At 36.0% G+C, this 21052-nt stretch overlaps 1 protein-coding gene across 4 annotated transcripts in view; it reads right to left on the reverse strand.

Annotated features, from left to right (window-relative positions):
- Nucleotides 1-21052, reverse strand: part of ERBB4 (erb-b2 receptor tyrosine kinase 4) — a 1037128-nt gene that overhangs the window by 201126 nt on the left and 814950 nt on the right. For all 4 annotated transcript variants that reach the window (XM_058664956.1, XM_058664954.1, XM_058664957.1 and 1 more), the window contains exons 18-19: nucleotides 17188-17310; nucleotides 14585-14683 (exon numbers count right to left, since the gene is read on the reverse strand). In XM_058664956.1, coding sequence (XP_058520939.1) covers nucleotides 14585-14683; nucleotides 17188-17310 — 222 coding nt within the window. The remainder of the gene's footprint in view (nucleotides 1-14584; nucleotides 14684-17187; nucleotides 17311-21052) is intronic.

Here is a 21052-nt window from a genome sequence, read left to right on the forward strand (position 1 = left end):
CCAATAACCATAAATTACAGAAAAACAGAAAAACATAATGATGTGATTGAAGACATCCAGAAGACAAAAATTATTCAACTGAAAGATATAAAGTTCCCACTTCAAATGATTTCTCAGGAGCTCACCATTTCCAGTGAAAGATAAAAAGCCCTAAGGTTAACTATTCAGGAATTTAGGTAATTATAGAAAAATAATTCCCCATTATTTCCAAGGGGAAGATCAAGATTATGAACTCACAATGACATTGTATTTCACAACAGCAATCCTGGAAGAAAGGAATAGAGAACTATGCAAAGTATTGAATGAAAAGAACTAGCAAACTATCAATCAAGTGAGAAGTAGAAAAAGAATTTTCAAAACGTCACTCTCAAAAGGGGAATGAGGGGCAAATTACCATTGCCATGTATGATTTCTCAGGAATAAAGAATGTGGGCCAGCAATCAATTTATTGTCCCTTATCTACATATCTACCGTTCGATGAGTCTCACGACACGTAACAAGTGGCTTTCAGCACTTTTCCTTCACAATGATGGTAATGCCAGGTTTTTAAATAAAGGATTCTGCAAGGACCCTACCATGTCTGGCACAGGTTGTGGGATGTTAGATGTATGTGTAGGGCCTGTTGTCTGGGTGTGAGGACATTCGTTGGAGCCCACCCCCAGGCCAGGTTTCAGAACCTGGTCAACCTTGTGATATCCTTTCATAGTCACTTCAATAAGAAAACCCAAATCCCACAATGTCTTCCTGCCATACAGGCCACCTGCCAGTGAAAGTGCCCCAACATGCTCGATGATCTAATGCCAGGGTCTCCAAATCCCACAAGGTCTTCCTGCCATGCAGGCCACCTGCCAGGGAAAGTCCCCCAACATGCTCAATGATCTAATGCCAGGGTCCTTCTTTGAGAATACTGACAAGTTCCATTCAATCTCTTGTGCTTCCCTGGCATCAGTGCCACTGGCCTTGGCGATCTGCTCCTCAGTCTCCCTGTAGCAAATGCATGTCACCTGCAGAACAGCTCCAGACTGGTTACAGTCTGACTGAATCTGTGAACTGCTCTGCTGTTTTTGGGCCAGCCACATCTGCTCAGAGTCTCAGCTCTTCAAGGTTTTTTCTTACTTGTACAATCTCTGTTACTCATCAGGATCTGTAGAGAATTTTCTTAAATGACTCTATTATATAGTCTTCCTTGACCATTATCATTCTCTAGAAAATTCTTCCCCTATTTACTCACTGGGCAGTTTCTAATTCTTGATGGGCACAGCCTACATTGGTACTTTCATTAAGACAAAACATTAAACTAATAAGGAGATATAAATAGTATCCAGAAAATAATGGATCAAATTCAGCTCAAAAGTCAGGAGATTCTGAATGATGAGGAAGCTCCTAGAACTTAGATGGGCCTTCGATACACACACAAATAGCCCACACAGTAGCATGCAGATACTTTAAGGAAGTACTTCCTCCAAAAAATAGAAAAATCACAACTCTGAGGTTTCTTTAAGTGCCTGACCTTGGAGAAAACAGAATTCTATTCATATATTTGGGATGAATTATGTGAGAGTAAATAGAATGCTTAGAGAAAAAAATTCTTATTAACACTATGCTCAGCCATGAATAATCCTTGCACAGTAATAATGCAGAATAAAAATATTCATATAGGTTAAAGTGCAGTGTGTATAGGAAAATGTGAGAATGCAGAACATTCATTTTAATTATTAAAAAGTCAATAGATCGGTTATGCTTAAAGTGAGTAAGAGAAGAAATGGAAACATATATTTCTATGTATATACATATCATATATATTCCATATACATGCTTAGAAAATAAAATACCAGGAAAACAGCTAATAACTTTGCTTCTGGAAAATAAGATCTAGGGTACCCATCCTGAGGCAAAATACTAATTTTTTGTTGTAAGTTTTATAATACGTACTTTCTAGATACTAGCTGAATACACATTTTATTTGCACACACCTACAATAAGTAAAGCTCTGTAAGGTGTTATAGCCATCAACCTTTTGAGACAAAGAAACATGATTGAGACTCACTTTATATGAGGATAGTGGATCGCAGCATTTCTGTAAATCTCCACTGAACTTTCAACTACTTTTTTCATATTTTTCCAAAAGCTGAAACTGACTTTGTTTGTACTTACTTAGTAGGTAAGCTTTACCTTGAAATTATATCATTGTTCCCTATCAAACATTGACATGCTCCTGAATTTACTACTTGAAAAGGAGAAACAAAATGATAAATATCACTTAGTGCACCTCCAAGGCTCCTGTTCCTGCGCACTTTCTGCTCTAATGCTAATTTGTAAGTCAAACAGCTTAGGTGTGTGCCAGTGCGAACTCTCAGTCTTATCAAATTCACAGCACAGAGAGAACTTGTAATGTACTATCTCACCACAAAAACAACAGATAACACAGGATCATGCTTCAAAAATGTCCTGGCTTGACAATATATCTTTTTAAAGCAGACTGGTTGAGTTAAATATCAAAACTGTCTTTCATCAAGTCTTGATTTGCCCTACTATTAACCTTCAACCAACAATATCTCTGGAATGTATTTCATTTGAGGGGATGAAAATAATACCTTGTATTACTAACAAAGATATCTTAAAAACTTCATTTAGTGTCCACACAATAATTTGGCATATACATTACCCTTTAGAAATTGGAACCTTGCTGTATCTATTTGAATTGCTAATGAGAAAAAGAGATGTGCGGGGAAAAATTCCTAAATAATAAGATGTTCTAAAACATAGGTCTTCATTTTCTTATTGTGAAATGTTGACGTTAATTATGCAAGTCTCTCTCTAGCTGCACTTTAAAGCTGGATCGTCTTTGTTCCTTTAGTAGCAGGATGAATGAAAGAAAACTTCCTCAACACCTGATTCATACTTAGCAGCCTTCAGAAAAACTTTCTCCATTTCTTTCCCTGATTTGTCTCTACCAAGTGCACTAACAAACATTTTAATCTAAAAGACAGAAAATAATGTATTGATAAGAAATGAGCTATGACACACAGCCTTGTAATGAGTTACATGCTAAAATCACTGAAGAAATGCATTATACACCATCTTTATCCATTCTAGAAAATGGTGCTCCTTTATTTTTTTTATTTTTTTATTTTTTAAAGATTTTATTGTTATTGGAAAGCCGGATATACAGAGAGGAGGAGAGACAGAGAGGAAGATCTTCCATCCGATGTTTCACTCCCCAAGTGAGCCGCAACGGGCCGGTGCGCGCCGATCCGATGCTGGGACCAGGAACCTGTTCCAGGTCTCCCACACGGGTGCAGGGTCCCAAATCTTTGGGCCGTCCTCGACTGCTTTCCCAGGCCACAAGCAGGGAGCTGGATGGGAAGTGGAGCTGCCGGGATTAGAACCGGCGCCCATATGGGATCCCGGGGCTTTCAAGGCGAGGACTTTAGCCGCTAGGTCACGCCACCGGGCCCTATTTTTTTTATTTTTGTTTTTCATGATACAGTTCCTTAGACTCAGGCATTTCACCTATTATTTACTTCAGAAACAGTGGAAAGACTTTATGCCTCATTAGGAAACTCCTTACATCTTTAAGTTAGAAAACTGCCACCAGAATTATATTTAAACTGTTTTTTGAAATATTTCAAGTCCATGTGCAAATAGGAATATTCCTTAACACTTATACTTGCTCATGAAGCACAACATATAGAATTACTGAAATCACAATAATGTAACTAAAAAGATATGCAGCCAGAATAAGAAAATATAGCCAGATTGAGAAGAAATTCATAATATTACGTTGGAAAAAAATCAAAATATAAAACATGCACATGCATCCACAAAATGATGAAACATGCAATGATAGCAAAGATAAAAGATAGAAAAGCAAATTGAGTGACAAACTTACTTTCTAAAATGCATACATTTACAGATTTTTAGTAAAATGTCTCCAAATCAAGCACAGTAGTATAGCATGTGAGTCACTTAGCATCATCAAATAAACTTTGAGGCTAACTTTGATAACTTTGATACTGGTGGAGACTTTAAAAGAGCTTTTATCACATGGATTGCAACAATTAATTCTTCTAATCACCCATCTGATTTCTTCTATTTCATCCTTATGAAATATTCATTCTTGTTATCAATTTAATCCACTACTGCCCCAAACAGAACTGAGGTGAACAGAATGTCACATTAACTGCATTTACAAACCCTCATTACACAGATAGCATGGGAGTATCACATGGCCGATACTTCTTAAAATTCCATTAAGAGTAACATAAACATATTGTAGACCATCTTTTCAAAGTATTCACTGAGAAACTAACACTCAGTAAATAGGTATCCCAGGAGTTGCAAAACACATAATAGCTTACAAGTAAAAGACTTTCACAGCCTTATTAGGAATGCAAAAGTACAAAGCCAAACTTGAGAATTAGCCATTGCATATTAATATAAGCTATAGGTTTTGTTTCTCTTTTAAAATCAACAATCCTGTTAAAAACTAGAGAACATTGTACTTGGAAGCACTGCTCCACACACACGCACACACAGAAAGAATTTCAATACCTTTGTAGAGATACAAAAATTATAAGGAATATAGGTGAAATCAAGTGAGTCTTTAGGTCTTAATTATAAATCATTAAAAAAAGAAATACAAAGCAACTGGTTCCCTTGGTTACTTTCTTACCAGGAAACAAATGAAAAGGGGTAATTTATTTCTGACCATAAATCCCAAAAGCTTCATTCTCATTTTCCCCAAGTTAACTTTCCCACATAGCTAAGCTACATTTTCAGCTGTTATTAGCTGCTGGGCCAACATCAGCTGACGAGCATCCGTCAGCCGCATCGGTGCAATGAGCTCAGGGACTCCCAGGAACTTATGCTTACAATTTCTAATTATTTTCTAACAGATAATGGAAAATTTAAGTTCAGGGAGGTTGAATTAAACTTGTAAGTGGATCAAAATCCCCAAATAAAATTAAAGTGGCAAGGATCATTGAAACAACAACAACAACAACGGCGCAGCCTTTCAGTTGTAAGATAAAGGACCTCACTGATGGCTTGTTAGTTTGTGTCAAATAGGTCTCATAATTTCACACCCTCAGAGCAGCTCTTTCTTTTCTAATCACGCTGTGTCAGCCCATACAGAACCCACAAGTGAAAGACATCAGAAAGAAGGATTTTTAGAAACTCCAGTAGCATTTAGAAATCTGTAAAAGAATAGTGTAAAGACTTTATTTAGAGAGAAGGAAAGAGAGAAAAGCAAGATCTTCCATCTTCATTCCCATAGTGCACTGGCTGGCACCAAAGCCAAGCTGCAAATCCAATCAGTCACATCATTGGAAGGAATCCAATTGGAAGGAAGGAATCCAATTACTTGAGTCATTAATGCTGTAGGTGGGACCAAGAGAGCGATATCAAATAGAGGCACTGAATATGGGGTACTGATATCTTAATTCAGTGTCTGAACCACTAGGTCAAGCATTTCTGCCCCCCCCCAAAAAAAGTCCCCTGACACCTATTCCTTCTTAGGAGGAAAAAGGTAAGCATGTTGTTTCTGTTGTATTATCTAGTACAACTTATTATTTTGAAACACTCGAAATAATTTAGATTCTGTGGTAAATCCTGAAAAGTGACAATGATGAAGTTAAAACACACATGCATTGGAAATGTTTTTGGTACAAATTCAGAGGATTTAGCATTTTTTCTCCAATAAAATCATATATAGCCTGAGCTTCTAATCTACGAGTGAGTTCTAAGTCATAGGGAGCAAAAATAAACAAGATGAAAACGACAAGGCTGTCAACAGAGCATTGAAGGACAAAAAAATTATCTGAATAAAGTGCATCAGGCATCTCAAGAACTCAGAACTAAAGCTGCAACTGAACTGCCACATGCTCTGTGAGGTGTGCTGACTATCTCATGTAGACAATATCATTTTGGAGAAGCCAGCAAAGCTTTCAGTTCAAATTCAGGCTCTGTCCACCTGTATGGGCTTTGTACTGAGAAAAATGGTGTCAAGTTTGTGTAAGCTCACAGTGTTCCAAGAATAGGCAAATGAAGAACCATTTGCAGCATCATCAAACACATCTTTTTCTCATAATTTTATGTTTTGATCATAATTTCACATAATTGATCCTAGAATATGTTTTTAACAATATTTATGCTAGCAAGATTTGGTGAAACATGATCATATCAAAGCGTGGTGTTTCAAGTTTTGCTCAATCCTCTGGTGCAGCCAGCCTGCTGCTGATAAGCAGTTTGGGAGTCAGCAGGTGACAGCTCACGTACTTGAGCCACTGTTACCCACATGGCAAACCCACATTCAAGTCCTGGATCCCAGCTTAAACGCAGCCCAGCACTGGCTGTTGCAGGCATGCGGTGGCTGAACCAGCACATGGGGAACAACTCTGCTTCTATGTCCCTTCGTCTTTCTTTCCCTGTCTCTCACTGCCTGTCAAATGCAGTGGCTGTTTTAAAAGGACATGCCAGAGTTAATAGTCAAGAAAAGCCCGCTATATCAATCCATTTCATTCTGGCTCTGGTATGTTATTGAGACAAATTTTTTGTCCCACATCAAATTTTTTACATTTCCATATTGTACGGGGCAAGGGATATTAAAGCACACAAAACCATTCTCAAATTCATTCTTGTTTGCATAGCATCTCAATTAAATCTTTATGTGAACCACTCCATGTGCAATCCAGGATTACAGAATCCTGTTGCTGAATGTGAAATTTACTGCTAAGCATAAAGATCTGTACCAACCTGGATGTGATCTATAACCGTTTACATAGTTAGTCACCCACTAGCTATGACCATTACTTGAGGGTTATGGGGGTTTTATAAAGTGTTCTGATAAATGTTCTGTTCAAAATTTCTTTTGGTGTAACTGGAGAAAAAACAGACCCTCTGGTCAATGTGACAGTTGATTTAAAAACAATAGACACGGACCTCTGACTGATAGAACACAGGTATGGAAAGGAGTAAAGCCTATTTTTTTGTAAATCATTTTGAGAAAAATATTGTAACAAAAAGTTGAGAAAATTTTTGTGAAGCACTTATGAAATATTCTCATGAAATGAATCTTACAGTCAATAGATGATTACTCAGCTGTAAGATCACTTGCATACAAAGACATTGGAATTATAAAGATTAGATTTACCAGTTGTTCACTCCACTAGCAAGCGATATATTCACCACACTAGGTGCATATATTGTGTGTATGTGCAAGCCATGACAAATATCACAGCATGAAAATCATTCGCCTGTTGAATCACATCACTGCTGTAAGGCCGGTTTTTAATCAGCCACATCTTATAAGTTTGAATGATATAAATCAGGAATGTATAAAAGTGATTTGTCACTCCAATAGAAACAATATTTTGTATCCCTTAATTTATAAACGCATTAATAAAACCATTTATATAAAATATTATACATCCAAAATTGCTGATTTTGTAAAAATTCCATTTTCAGGTTTTTGCAGGCCTTTTATGCAAAGCCTTGTAAGTCATCAAATTTGCAAACTATTATTTATTTTGAGTCAGAAAGTACACATTATTAATCTAACTTGCCCCATGTAGCTTGGAAATACCCTCCAACCAAAGATGGAGTTGACCAAATTGTGCAGGACAGAGAACTGGGGGACAACCCTCTTTGGAAAGCTAAACCTTCCATTGACTACAATTTCTATCCAGCAAATTTTAATATTGGTGCAGAAGACTATATGCTCTTGAGGAATATCCTTTCATTTACACAAATTTTTAAAATGCCATGGAGAAACAGAAGCAGTCAGGATTTATTAAATTATGATTGACATATTCAGATAGAAATCTGCTTTGGGATTTGGGAAAACTCTTTGAAGACCTCGAAAGAGAAATTAAACTTATTAGGGAATGCAAAAGTTCCTAGTACTTTATCTAGTTTTAAGCACTTGAAAACCCACTAAATAAGTACATAAAGATTACGTAGAGTAGCTGCTAAATTATTACTTTTAGTGACCAACTCTTTTTCAAGATATGTTATAAAAAGTATTTTCCCCTATTTTTATAAGGAATCCTACCATGACATCTTTACTCTCATTGGAATAGAAATAAATAGGCAGGAAAAAAGGAGCGACAAAGTCCTCTAATAACAGATTTTGGGTTGTGAAGCAAACATTACCCAAAATTACTACAGAAGGGAAGCAGAGAAGGAGGAAGGAAGGAAGGCAGGCAGGCAGGCAGGCAGACATTGTGGTACAGTAGATTGCACTGGATGGCTTGGATGTCCACAACCCGTATCAGAGTGCCAAGTCTGAGTCACAGCAATGCCATTCCTGATCCAGCTTTTTGGTTACGCATCGTGGGAGGCAGGGATAATGGCTCTCCAGTACTCAAACTCCTACTGCCCATGTGGGAAAGCTGAATGGAGTTCCTGGCTCCTGGTTTTCGTCTTGCACAGACTGTTGAAGAGTGAAGCAGCAGGAAGCTGTGCATGCTCTCTCTCTCTTTTGCTCTTAATCTCTTTCTGCCTCTAAATCAACCAAACCTATTTTAAAAAATTTAAAAAATAATTTAAAAGTACTATAGAACATTCTACACTAAATCAAGAGTAAGGGGTGGGAAATTGATCCTACTACCACCCTCATATGTTTAATGAATTCTTTCATCGGCAAGCATTCAAAAGCTTACATGCATTGCATTCTTGCAGTGCAAAAGAGACAGGTTACTGACCAACCCCCTGCATGCAGGAAAAAGAATTTCAGATCGAGTGAGCACTTCTTACAGTCAAAAGGGACTGAATGCCTTTTTCTCAGGGATATGTTTTGTGCTCTAGATTCACGGCAGTAGTTAAACAGAGTATGCAGGAATAAGTCAGTGAAGAGCGATACAAGCAACAAGGAATAAAATCCAGGTACAATGTGCCACATTGTGATAAGACAACTGCTAACTACGTGATTTTACTGTGTTTTCCTTTACAAGTGCAGTGATGGAATCCACCGATATGTTTCCTGCCACAAAGGATCTTGTAGTCCAGTGGAGAAGGGATCCTACCAGATAGCCAAAAATAAATACATAATACCTTACTCTGGTAACTGCTGCAAAGGAGAATCCCTGAGTGCTGCTTCTAGGTCATAATTTAGATTAAAGAGTAGTGAAAAGGATCTTTGTGAAAGTATACTTAAGAAACAAGAGTGACTGGGTTTTGATTAGATACAATTGGAGAGTGAACACCCAGGCAGAAGGCACTGACTTGTCTAGCTTATGAAAGGGAAAAGAAACATCAGTCAGAACCTTATCAGGACCTCTGTGAACTTAAAACTTGGTATTTACTTTAATGAGGATACTAAAAGATTTTACACGCATGAATGATGTAAATTGAGCAATGCATTAAGAAATAGGGAGAAATTGGAAAGTGGCATCATAATTTAAATTGAGTCGATAACATAGTTTAAGACAGTGGCAACAAAACATAAGTAGAAGAGGGCATTCTTCAATTACAATTGTGTCATGATATCACTTAGGAATATAAACAAATAAATACTTTTAGTTTACATCTGGCAATAAGCAATTTCAATGTTCCTATGATTATTACTGTCTACATGATTTTGAGAAGCAGAAAAAACGAAGTTTTTGTAAGAATGTGATTATAAGGACTAATCATAAATTTACATCACCTACAAGGGGACATGACATGGGTGGCAGCAAAGAGATAATATGAGATAGAAAAGATTCAATACAAAGAGAAGAAACTGGAGGGACATGAAAATGTGGGTGAAAAAAGCTGTCTTCAGACGTGGAGTTTGCACTCATCAGCGAGTTCTGCATAACTCACAGCTACAAACAAGGGCCAGTGGGTGAACTATAGCAGAAATGATTTATTTTATTTATTGGGGAATTTTGCTTGTCTTTGCTGTTCTTTCGTTGTTAGAGCTTTGAAAGACTCTTAATCCTATAGCCTTCAGATAATCTTTCACTACAAATAAAATAACTTTCCTTAATTATTTTAGCTGCAATTTTTCTTAAGGAAAGGAAGGTTAACTGACTTTTCAAGATCACGTAAGCAGTTATCATCCTGTGACATTTAAGTAACAGACCCTATAAAAAGAAGTTATGGAACATTTTATTCCTAAAACAGATGAAGTGTATTCACAAATACAAATGAATAACACCTACAAGACCAAAAGATATAGTTATGCTAAACGGTATGTATATTAAAAATCAACTATCGAATGTGACAAAGCATGTAGCTAGGAGTTACTTTTAGCTTTATGAAGCCATACATGTGAAATTTTACTAGATGCAAATGTTACAGAAAAACATGCTTTTCATCATTATGCAACTCTTCTATTATTTGAGAGATATCAAATCATGATATGGCATCGAGTAGAAATTGAAAACTCCTATGAGATGTCAGACACTAAATATCAAATGAGCAACACAGAAAAAAATATAAACACGACTGTGATTTCAGAAAATAGAATAATCACAATTATATGAGAAATAAAATTTCTTTTAAAACAGGAAGATGGAAATGAGTTGGTTTTCTTTGAAAAAAAATATTGCCATTTACATACAGAAGGTCACGTGTCTTACAGCGCTTCCTTACAGCGATTTTACTGTAAGTCACGTGGAGAACTTGATGTGGGAGCGCTGAAGCCAAGAAGACCCACGTAAACGCTCACGCAGTATCCTTCATCAATCACAGGAATTTAGGATAATTACAGGATTTCTTTCATCCTTGGCCTTTTTTTTTTCCTTTCATTTTGAAAAACAATTTAGTCACAGCATTTAAAAGCAACATCAACTCTTATTAGGCTTGCCAGGAAAAAGAGTTGTGGGGACATGGAAGAAACCTGTTTGATGTTAACAATCCAGGGTTTGTAATTCTAGAAACTTGCTCAATCACATCTTAAGTATATACTTGTACCATTGGGTGGCTTTAAAATACAAACAACTGTTTCCCAGTGTCCTCCACTTACATAAAGCCAGCGTTTCCCTCAGTGAACTGGTTTCATTTAAAGCAAAGACTAGGAATGTGTATAAATCCAAGCATTCTTTTTGTGAAGTCGGACTTTTCAAGTCATTGTCTTAATGTTATTCAATGTGATGTAGTTTTATGGGAATGAAGGAATGTATCAGCCATTCACCACTAGTATGTTATTATTGTCATTATGAATCCATTAGACCCATGCAGGTGAGCAACGAACAGCCCTGTGACCAAATTCTCTTTCTCTTGCTTTTAGTGCAACATTTAATAGAATAAAAATTGTCCCTTCTTTTTCCCTACAATAAAAATTCTTTTCTGTTCTGCCTTTATGTATCAACAGATGGTTTGGATATGGTGATGAATTTTGCATATTAAGTTGCTGCATCATTGTCATTCATTCTATGATCCAGCTGTCTGGTCAACATAAGGGCAGTGGTTATTGAATCTGAAATATTCTATTCTAAGAACAAAATAAGGTGATAGGGAAAGGAGTCTAATGCTTGATAAGACTATGCAGTTTCCATTGTTTTGTGAAGGTTTATTTTCTTTCTATAAAATGAGAGGCAGTACATACAAATATGTATATAAAAATTCTTGTACATCTAAAATAAACTATCTGCCCTTAAATTCTTGCTTCCTGATTGGTTTCACCTTCTTGAGAAGCCAAATTCAGATGTATATCAAAGTATTACTATTAGTGTAGCAGCTCCAGGCTTTTTGTAATTTGATTGAATCACTAGGTATACATTATGAATATTATTGTGTACAAAAACATGTTATTATGATCTGCTATTTTATTCAAATACTTAGAATGATGTAGACACATAACAGATGAGTGAAGACCATAGATATAAATGTGTAGGCATATGTTTGCAGTAAGATAACTCCAGCTTACTTAAAATACTCAATTCATCATTGAGTACTAAGTAAGCTGTTTTAATAACTGTGATGATTGTTTTATAAGATTCTGAAAGAAGTCACTCAAATAGTAGGAAGTGTTTTTACCTGACAGTTACTGAAGCTACTGAAACTGCCAATAGCAGGAAACCAGTGTATAATTTTCTAGCAACTTTTCACAAACAGGAAAGATACAGTCATAATATCACTTTAATTTTTTTTTTTGTATTTAAAAGAACAAACTTTTCGAATCTCTTGTTTACAAAGTCCATCAACATACAGGAAAACAACTCGGTTCTTGGCTCAATCAGAGCCTCATCTGAAATTCAGCAGAAACCTAAGACTTAAAGCTGCCATTACCAGACCTGTTTCCATGGGAATAGAGTTCAGACCAAGGGAGGGGGAGAGAATGGGGTTAGGAGCCTTCAAATAATCATTCAAAATCATGATGAGGTTTTTAGAGTTTCTTTTTTAGGTGATTATTTCATAGCCTCTTAACCCCCTTTTGCCATTCTGTTTCCATGGAAATGTGACAAAAACGACTGTGCAAGCCTCCGGCAGATTATTAAAATTCTTGTGAATTTCAGCTGTGGTTCTAGCCTAGGCCATGCAAGCTCTTTTTTCCTATGAGTTTTGTATATTAATCTACATTGTTTCTATGTATCATTAAGTTCCTGTTATAATTGCTACTCTCTGTAAACATACCTTAACAAATTTATAGCTACGAGTAAGATCAAAGTGAGCAATCGAAAAAACAATGGAAAAGGCTTCAGTTCCAGATTTTAACAGACAAGCTAGGACATGCAGCTGTAAAGAATGCCAGCATCTTTCAAAAACGTGCAGAGGGAAACCTAACTTCATCACTGGACTCAGTGTTCCTCAGGTGCTGGTAGGATGCAGAAGCAACACAAGCAGCATTTACAACAGCAGTAACAAAGCACAGGGCTTCAGACCAGCTGAGAACCAGCCATACTCTACAATAACATATGTATATATGGATAAAATATATCGAAAGCAGCTTTTTACAAGGTTGTCAGTGTTATACCCAAGCACATCATTCAACGTCATGGACTGAACTCCTATAAAATGTATGAAAAACTTACAAGAGAAATTGGATAAAAATATATCACAGTCTATGTTTTAAAAGTGAAAATCAAAGTATTTATGCGTGTATCATCTTTCATGGAAAGGCCATTTGAAAATCAAAACTACAATTAGTGAAAAAATTAATACCAAAAAGGACCCATAAGGCACTCTGATAGAATTCCTGGTAAGACACCTTGTGTTGAGTGCGAGAAAAAAAAAAAAAAAACAACTGTTACATATATAGTTTTATTCCTTCAAGTTTTTGGAAAATTGCTGAAGAGCTCAATCTACAATTTTTTTGCTAAGGAAACACAAAAGTTTTGATTGAGCTTATAGAGTGATTTTATTCTTTAGAATGCCCTTTTTATTCTATAGTTATAGCTTTTAACCTACGTCGTCATGTCTTCAGAATTTGAATGAAAGAACTAAACTTCACGAGGCAATTTCAATCTGGCTCAGATTGGTTCTTGACTTAAATTTAATAGATTAACTTACTGTAGTAGCCAATGTTGATTGGCTTCAACTAAACAGATCATTATGACATGCAGCAGCCCAAATAATTTCTCGAGTCATCGTCACTATTTCCAAAATGCAATTTTGCAGAGCAGTTAAATATATGGTACTTGAAAGCTGGGAATGGTCTTCAGACTAAATGTGGTCTTCAGACTAAATGTAGTCTCCAGCTTGTTTGCATAAATAAAGTTTTATTGGAACGAAGTCATAACAGTTCATATTTTCTTTATTTTAACTACAAATAATAGCTGCTTTCTTAATAAAAAAATTTGAGACAATGTCAAACAGAATACTCTTATTCTGTTAGCATTAAATGAGTAACTATTTGTGAATTATTTATAATGGTGCTTTGCACCTGCCAAACACTTTATTATTTAACATTCTTTTAAAATATTCATTAGAGTAATAAGTGTTTATTTAATTTAACAAGTTTAATATTAATATAATTTAATGTTTAATACCACTATAATTCAATAAATATTATAGTTAGTATATCATATTAATATATCACTCACTATGTCATATATTTAATGTACCATTATGTTACAAAATGTATATTAAGTATAACATTTAATATTATTAAAACAAAGTGCTAAGTATAATTATAAACAATAATAATAATTATTACCATTATTTTGCCTACAACAATAAGCATTTTCTGAATATGTGTGATTTTCATTGCCACCATAGCACCACACACTCCTAATACTGCTCAGTTTTAATATACCCATAATATCTGATTATTAAGCACGACTCACTGGTTCCTTTATAATTTTTAAAATGTACCTGCAGCGTAAATTGTGTATTGTTTTTACTGGAAAGGCATTTGGCTAAATTTAACATGATATATACGAACATTATATGTCTCATTCAATACATAAATAGCTAACCACACGTATTCTAATAATGGGTATTTTAAATATATTCAAATTCCAAAGCCAAATTCTAGTCACCATGTACTCAGATAGAAGAGAACTAGAAGCAATGAACTGGCCTTGGAATTTCTTTAATTCCAAGATTGCACCATTTACAGGAAATAAATTCTGTAAGTTAGAGTATTTTTAATTTTCAAAGCAGTACATTGACTAATAGATAAGACCAAGATGGCCTAGGTTTCTGTACTTACATCCATGAACTCCACATTGGCCTTGGGACCAGTTGTCTCGTTAAGAATCTTAATAGCCACAGGAATCTTCACTGTTTCTCCTTCAGGTACCCAAATGCCCTTTTAGGAAAAAAAATGAAATATGCCTTATGGTATATACAACATTTATAGCAGAAACATTTTATTAGACAGCTGAATATCTTAATTTTCTTAAAATGATTTAATTTACACTTTTGTTTCATACAACCAACATTTATTTAGCACGTCGTACAATCCCTTTGCAACAACTCCATAAGCTTTCATGTGTAAAAGTGAATTACATCTGTATGTATGCACACATATGTACACATGTCTCATGCACCTTCCTCCATGTTTTGGCCCTCTCTCCCCCTAATTGGAAACCCGCATGGGCATGGATCCTTCTCACCTATATAAACAATATTTAAGATAAAATTAAAAGAAAACAAAGAAAAAAGTCTCAATACAAAAATGTTGCTACAACATATCTTTAAAGGAAAAATATGAAAAGATAATTTCAGTGTGAATTGTACTGCCTCTGAGTAACGGCAGTCATTCTTTCCTAGGCCTGATCAGATAAAAATTCAGACATACAGATATTTGTGATGTGATTTCTAATATTTTGTTTATACACAAAATATAAATGTAGCATGTCTACAATTAAGAAGAGAGTAATCAAATAAATGGTTAAGAAAAGTACATTTCTGTGGTCAAAGAAAACCCTTTAAGACTGTATCTTGTAATAACTGACACATCGATTAAAACTAAGGTTCTACCATACACTTAAACAAATTTTTTAAACTTCCAGTAAAATTTCATTTCAAGTCAAAAGTAAAACATACACAAGATATAAATATTTACTTTTAGTAAAAATGATAATACAACTTTTATTATGTCTTAATGGGTTATATTTATCCATGATAATAGGACTCTGACTTGAAGTACAGAATCTCCATGGTTTTAATATAAAATTTCATTTCTAGGCTATGTTATCTTGATGTACAATCCAAGCTGTATAATGCATTTAAAGTTGGTCACACATCTTTATTCCTTGTTTATAAACAAGCACAGATTTATATTACATTTTGCCAACAGAACATGCAGATTTGGTAGGTCTGAGCTAAGTAGATGAATGTTCCAATATCCTCCTCCTGTCTTTCCCTTGGCTCAGCACAGAGTCCTCAGTTCTATCTAGGAAAATGGAATACTGAGGCAATGACCAAGCAAGCTGGGTCAAGACTGCAGTGAGTGGGTTTATTTATGCTGGCTAGCAATCAACAATGATTTTCACTGTTATTTCCATCCACCACTTCATTTTCAAAAACTCAGCATGGAAATTTAGTATCGTATATTTATTGACCCCCCGCCCCAAATTTGTTGGCAGCATTTTATCACAGAATTATGTAAAGAATGAAGTTATGAATGTCATGAAAAGACTGGATATAATTTTAAAAATTAAAGTTTAGGTATATACAAGGATGTACTTCAAGTTTACTTTGGCACAATCTAAATAGATAGGAAACACTGTATTTTTTGAATGTGTAAAGAAATTTAAAGATTAGAAAACATTTTAAATCAGCCTAAATCTTTCCTATGCAAATTAGTGATCACATCATAATTTTCCAATGTAAACAAAATGTGTATATTAAAAATCTAGGGCTGGTGTTATAGGACAGGCCATCTCATATAGAAGGGTTGGTTCAAATCCTGGCTGCCGTCTTCCAAACCAGCTTTCCTGCTAATGTTGTCTGAGAAGCCAACAGATGGCATCTGGAGTACTTGGATCTCTACATCCATGTGGGAGACCAGGATGAATTCCTGGCTGCTAGCTCAGCTCTGGCCCAGAGCTGGCTGTCGCCCATTTTGTGTAATGAACCAATACATGGTTCATTAGAAGAATCTGTGATTCTTCTTCCTCTCTGTGCTGTGTCTCTCCCTCTTGTCTCCTTGCCTTTCAAATTAATAATTAATGTCTTAATGAAGGCTGTCATGTTACCCTTTCCTCCTATGTATGCTGAATTTTACATATGAAGGTAACTTACAGTTTTTAAATAATAACAAGGTCAACAAAGTTAGGGACATTGACAGGTAACTGTTAAACTGCATGACTAAGACAGCAATTATGACTTTGAAGATGTTGTCTTAGCCTAGTAACATACAAGCACATTCAGTAGAATGAGGATGGTCAGTAGGAGTAGGATGACAAAGATAGTTTCAGAAAAAAGAATTGTAGGAAAAAAAGGAAAAATGTTTGTGCACTGTCCAGGAATGTCTTGGATTCTACAGATCACTACACAGGTGGAATATGATGTGGCCTTCATGGGTGTTTGGATATAGCTATAGAGAAGATGGCACTGAGAGGGCATGGAATCAACTATGCTTGGATGTATATTAGTATTTAGCTGCTTTCTCTTAAGACTGTGTTCCTCTTAGCTTATTCAAAATAAAATTAATGCATTTATTTGTGCAGATTCTCAATACTAACAGGATCTTCCTCTTCGAATCGTAAAAAGAGATCAGGCTTGCTAAGTCAACCAATCGCTCTGGTTATATCTTTGTAGAGTCAGAAACAAACTTCATGGTATTGTTCTGCTGTTTCTACTTACTTTATAAACTGTTCCAAAAGCTCCAGAGCCAAGGACTTTGACCCTCTTGAGCTCAGTTTCTTTCAAAATGCGAAGTTGAGCTTGATTAGGTGCCGTGCCGCTGGGCGTCAAGGGCTCCACCAGCTGCAAGGCAAGAGCAAAGTGGGTCAGCTTTCAGTGTGACAATCATGCCTTCCTTCCCTTTCTGGTTCTCTTTGGGAGATACAGTGAGATAACAAAGCACATTCGTCTTTCACAAATTTCATTTTTGTTATACAGACCAATCATTACCCACAGATCCCATCTAACCAATTCTTCAGAATCTATCCCTTGTTTTTCTGCTCTATGCCCAGTGGAACACATACCACCCCCCAAAAAAATATCAATGTGTGCCCAACTTGAAGCATACTAGGCAAGGGCATTTGACACACACACACACACACACACACACACACAGGAAATAGTATTTATTTAAATCTAAATAGGACAAAAAATCACAATTGCAGTACTGTATCCCAGGATAGTGGTTCTAAAACTTCAATGTAGTCATGAATCAACTCAGCTTCTTAACATGGGGATCCAGGTTAAAATGGAGCAGGAATGAAACCTTGCATTCTTATGGAATTCCTATGTATGATGGTGATCACTGAACATACTCTAAGTGGCAGATCCTTGAACTCTCTCCTAGATCAAATATTCTGTTACAAATCATAGAACTCTAGATTACAAGTGAATGGCATAGAATGGAAAGAAATAACAACAAAAACCACTGGAGAAGGAGCCTCATTAGCTTTGACTTCCTAAATGAAGACTTCAGATGAGTCTCTAGATAAAGAAAATGTGTTCTCATTAGCAGGGAAGCACCACTGTGCAGAACTGCCGGGGCACAGCATCAGGGAGAATGATGAGACGAGTCAAGGGGACACACTCAGCTGTTGGCCAGGTCTGGAAGGTGAGAAAAAAGTGCAAATCAAGATGGCAATAGTTTGGCTGTCATTGAGCTAGAGAGGATAAATGACCAGGGGAATGTATGTGCGCAGGCCCCTTGCATCAGTAAGAAAAGACAATTACGCAAGAGAGGCGGGTACCACAAAGCTTAGATCCTATGGTAAAAATACAGGTTGTTCATAGTAGAAGAAAACGGCAAGTGGGAGAAATGCGATTCTGTTTTTCTCCTTTAAGCTGAAGAAGGAACTAAACTTTAGACACAGACAAATAGCCTGCTCTTTCCCAGCACAAGGAAATAATTAAGGACTGCTCCTACTCAAATTGCCTTGAAACCACCACTGCATTTCAAAATGTCTATTTACAAAGCTAAATGCACTGTGGTCCTCCAGCCTGTATGTTATTATCATGCATCCATGAACATCATGGCCCACTTAATTAGAGGAACAGTCTCACATGTAGGTAAGTGTAGCAATAGGAAGAATTTAAAACAAATGTATTAAAAAGCACTAACAGGTTTCTGTATTATAGTTTGAAAACTAACCGATGTCTATTTCATTTCCAGATTTATAGTGCAAAAGTATACATTTGATAATATATAACTCTACTCAACTAAATTGCGTGGGGATTCCTTTTGTTGGAAGACAACTCTGATGAACAGCAGTTGTTTGGTGGATTTTGGTATGCCTCTATCACGTGTATAATAAATCATCTCTAAGCATCTAAGTTCAAAATCACATGCAAAAGTCATAAAAAGTTACACTCAAAGCTGAAGATGAGCCTGCAGTATTTTGGATTATATATATGTAGATGTGTATATAGAGAAAAACTATATATAAATTTATATGCATATATATATATAAGTCATGCTAAAATTCAATATTTTTAAAAATCCACAGTACTATATTAGAAGTTTAGTCTCTAGCAATTAATCTTGGGTATCATTTAAAAATTACACAGACTCATTTTCCCAAAAGCTGGAAGTTCCATCTTTAAAGGAATCATGGTTTCATATTGTGAGCCAACACTGAAACAGTGGCAAGGGGACAGTGCTGGGTTCTGGAGGAATGTATTTCAGTGCTGCCTCTCACAACTGGAAACCATAATGCTAAGGGAAATGAACTAATCCGAAAAGGTTAGATACCACATGTTTGCCTTAATTTAAGATGATATGATGTTAAGCATAACATGTTATGTTATGGATGTTATGTCATATGTAGTATATAAACTAAAATTGAACTGTGAATGGGGGGTCACAGAAAGTAGTTAAGAAATCGCATTTATTTTAAACATGTTGACTGCTCAATACCGTGTCAATTAATTCCATAACGATGTTAAGTGCTGCAGATGGTGTATTAGTGCTTTTATTTGACCGGGATGATACTCTGCTGTCTCTGCCCTCGGACCAGAGAGGGTCTACCCAATAAGTAGTTGGACTTGACTGGACTATAAGATGTTGGACTCTATGCTTGGCATATACTTGCAAAGAGGGAATTTCAACTGAACTTGAACTATGGTTATGCAACAAGGTGGAGGAACCCACCATGGGGGGAGGGTGGGGGGAGAATCCCAGATTCTATGTAATTACAACACAATGTAATTAATGAATAAATTTAATTAAAAAAAGAAAGCAATTAGCCTTCCACTCTTGGATATCAGAAAGGGAAAGAGATGCCACAGCTGGAGAATCCTGGAGTAGTGCCTGGCACAAAGCAGGCAGTCAATGTGTCCCTCCCTCAGGGAGGGGTCAGATCTTTTCAGTATGGTTGGGAAGAAAAGCATCAAGCAAGGCTTCCAGCTTATAGTCTATCTCCGCAAGCGTACATGGTTCTTCCTTTTCTGCATACAACAGAAGAAAGCTTCTAGAAAAATAGGGATTAGGGGAACATAGCTTATCCTTAAGTGGATTCCAACAACATATTATTCCTAAATATTTTTTTCACATCTGATGCAGATTCCCAGCTTTCATGCTTAAGGATTTTGCCATATTGTAGAAAAACCTTAAAATAATCAAGTTCTAAGACAATTTTTATACAAAATAAGAATCAGTTTTTGCAATGCCAATCCATACATTTAAATTTAGTAAAGAAATGACAATTATGAGGATGATCTTTAAGAATACAAAATTCAAAAACAACAACAATGTAACAAAATCCTATTCGTAGCAATGGGCCTTCCCTGCCTGTGGTTAAGAGACTAATTTCTCTGCTTTTTAAATCCAATCACCTAAATATCAACTTTTGTTCCAAAACTTCAATTTCTGTCCAACTCTACATTATTTTCCAGAATTCTCTCGGCTAGCTGGCCCAAGTTATCAATGAGGAAAAATTCTAACCACCTCTGGAATCCCAGCTAAATTAAAAGTGTGTACAACAATATGTTGTTTCCAAATTTCATTCTCATGAAAAGTGAACTTTGAAAGTGCAAGCTGGAAAGTGACCAAGTTGGTTTTCCTACACACATCTAGGTTACCATATGAATTACTGTCATATTTCCCCATGCTTATTGACTTGGTTTTGATAGTCTATTGATGAAATAGCCCATTCCAATTTCATAGAACTCCAAATTTTGGAAAATCGTGTCCTGTTGGTAGCTGTAAAGTCATTTCCTGAAATGTTCACACACTTCTTTTGTGTAGTTTTGATTTCTGGAAGTTCAGAGGTCAAATTCATTATTAGTGTGCAATCTTTATAAAAGAAGGAGTATCCTCATTTTTGTTACTGTTCAGAGGAAATATTGTAATAATAACAATGACAATGAAAACTGACCCATTATTCGCTGAGTCTCAGAACAGCATGGGTGTGAATCATTCAGACAGGCACAGCTCTGCTCATCAAGAGAGAGGCAGAGTGAGTGTTAAGAAGGTGCTGGTAATAGAGATGTGACCTGCATTGTATCTTCACATCTGACATGACAGTCCCCATTATACAGTTACTATACA

This window comes from Ochotona princeps, chromosome 5, assembly GCF_030435755.1.
Source record: "Ochotona princeps isolate mOchPri1 chromosome 5, mOchPri1.hap1, whole genome shotgun sequence".
NCBI lineage: Eukaryota > Metazoa > Chordata > Mammalia > Lagomorpha > Ochotonidae > Ochotona > Ochotona princeps.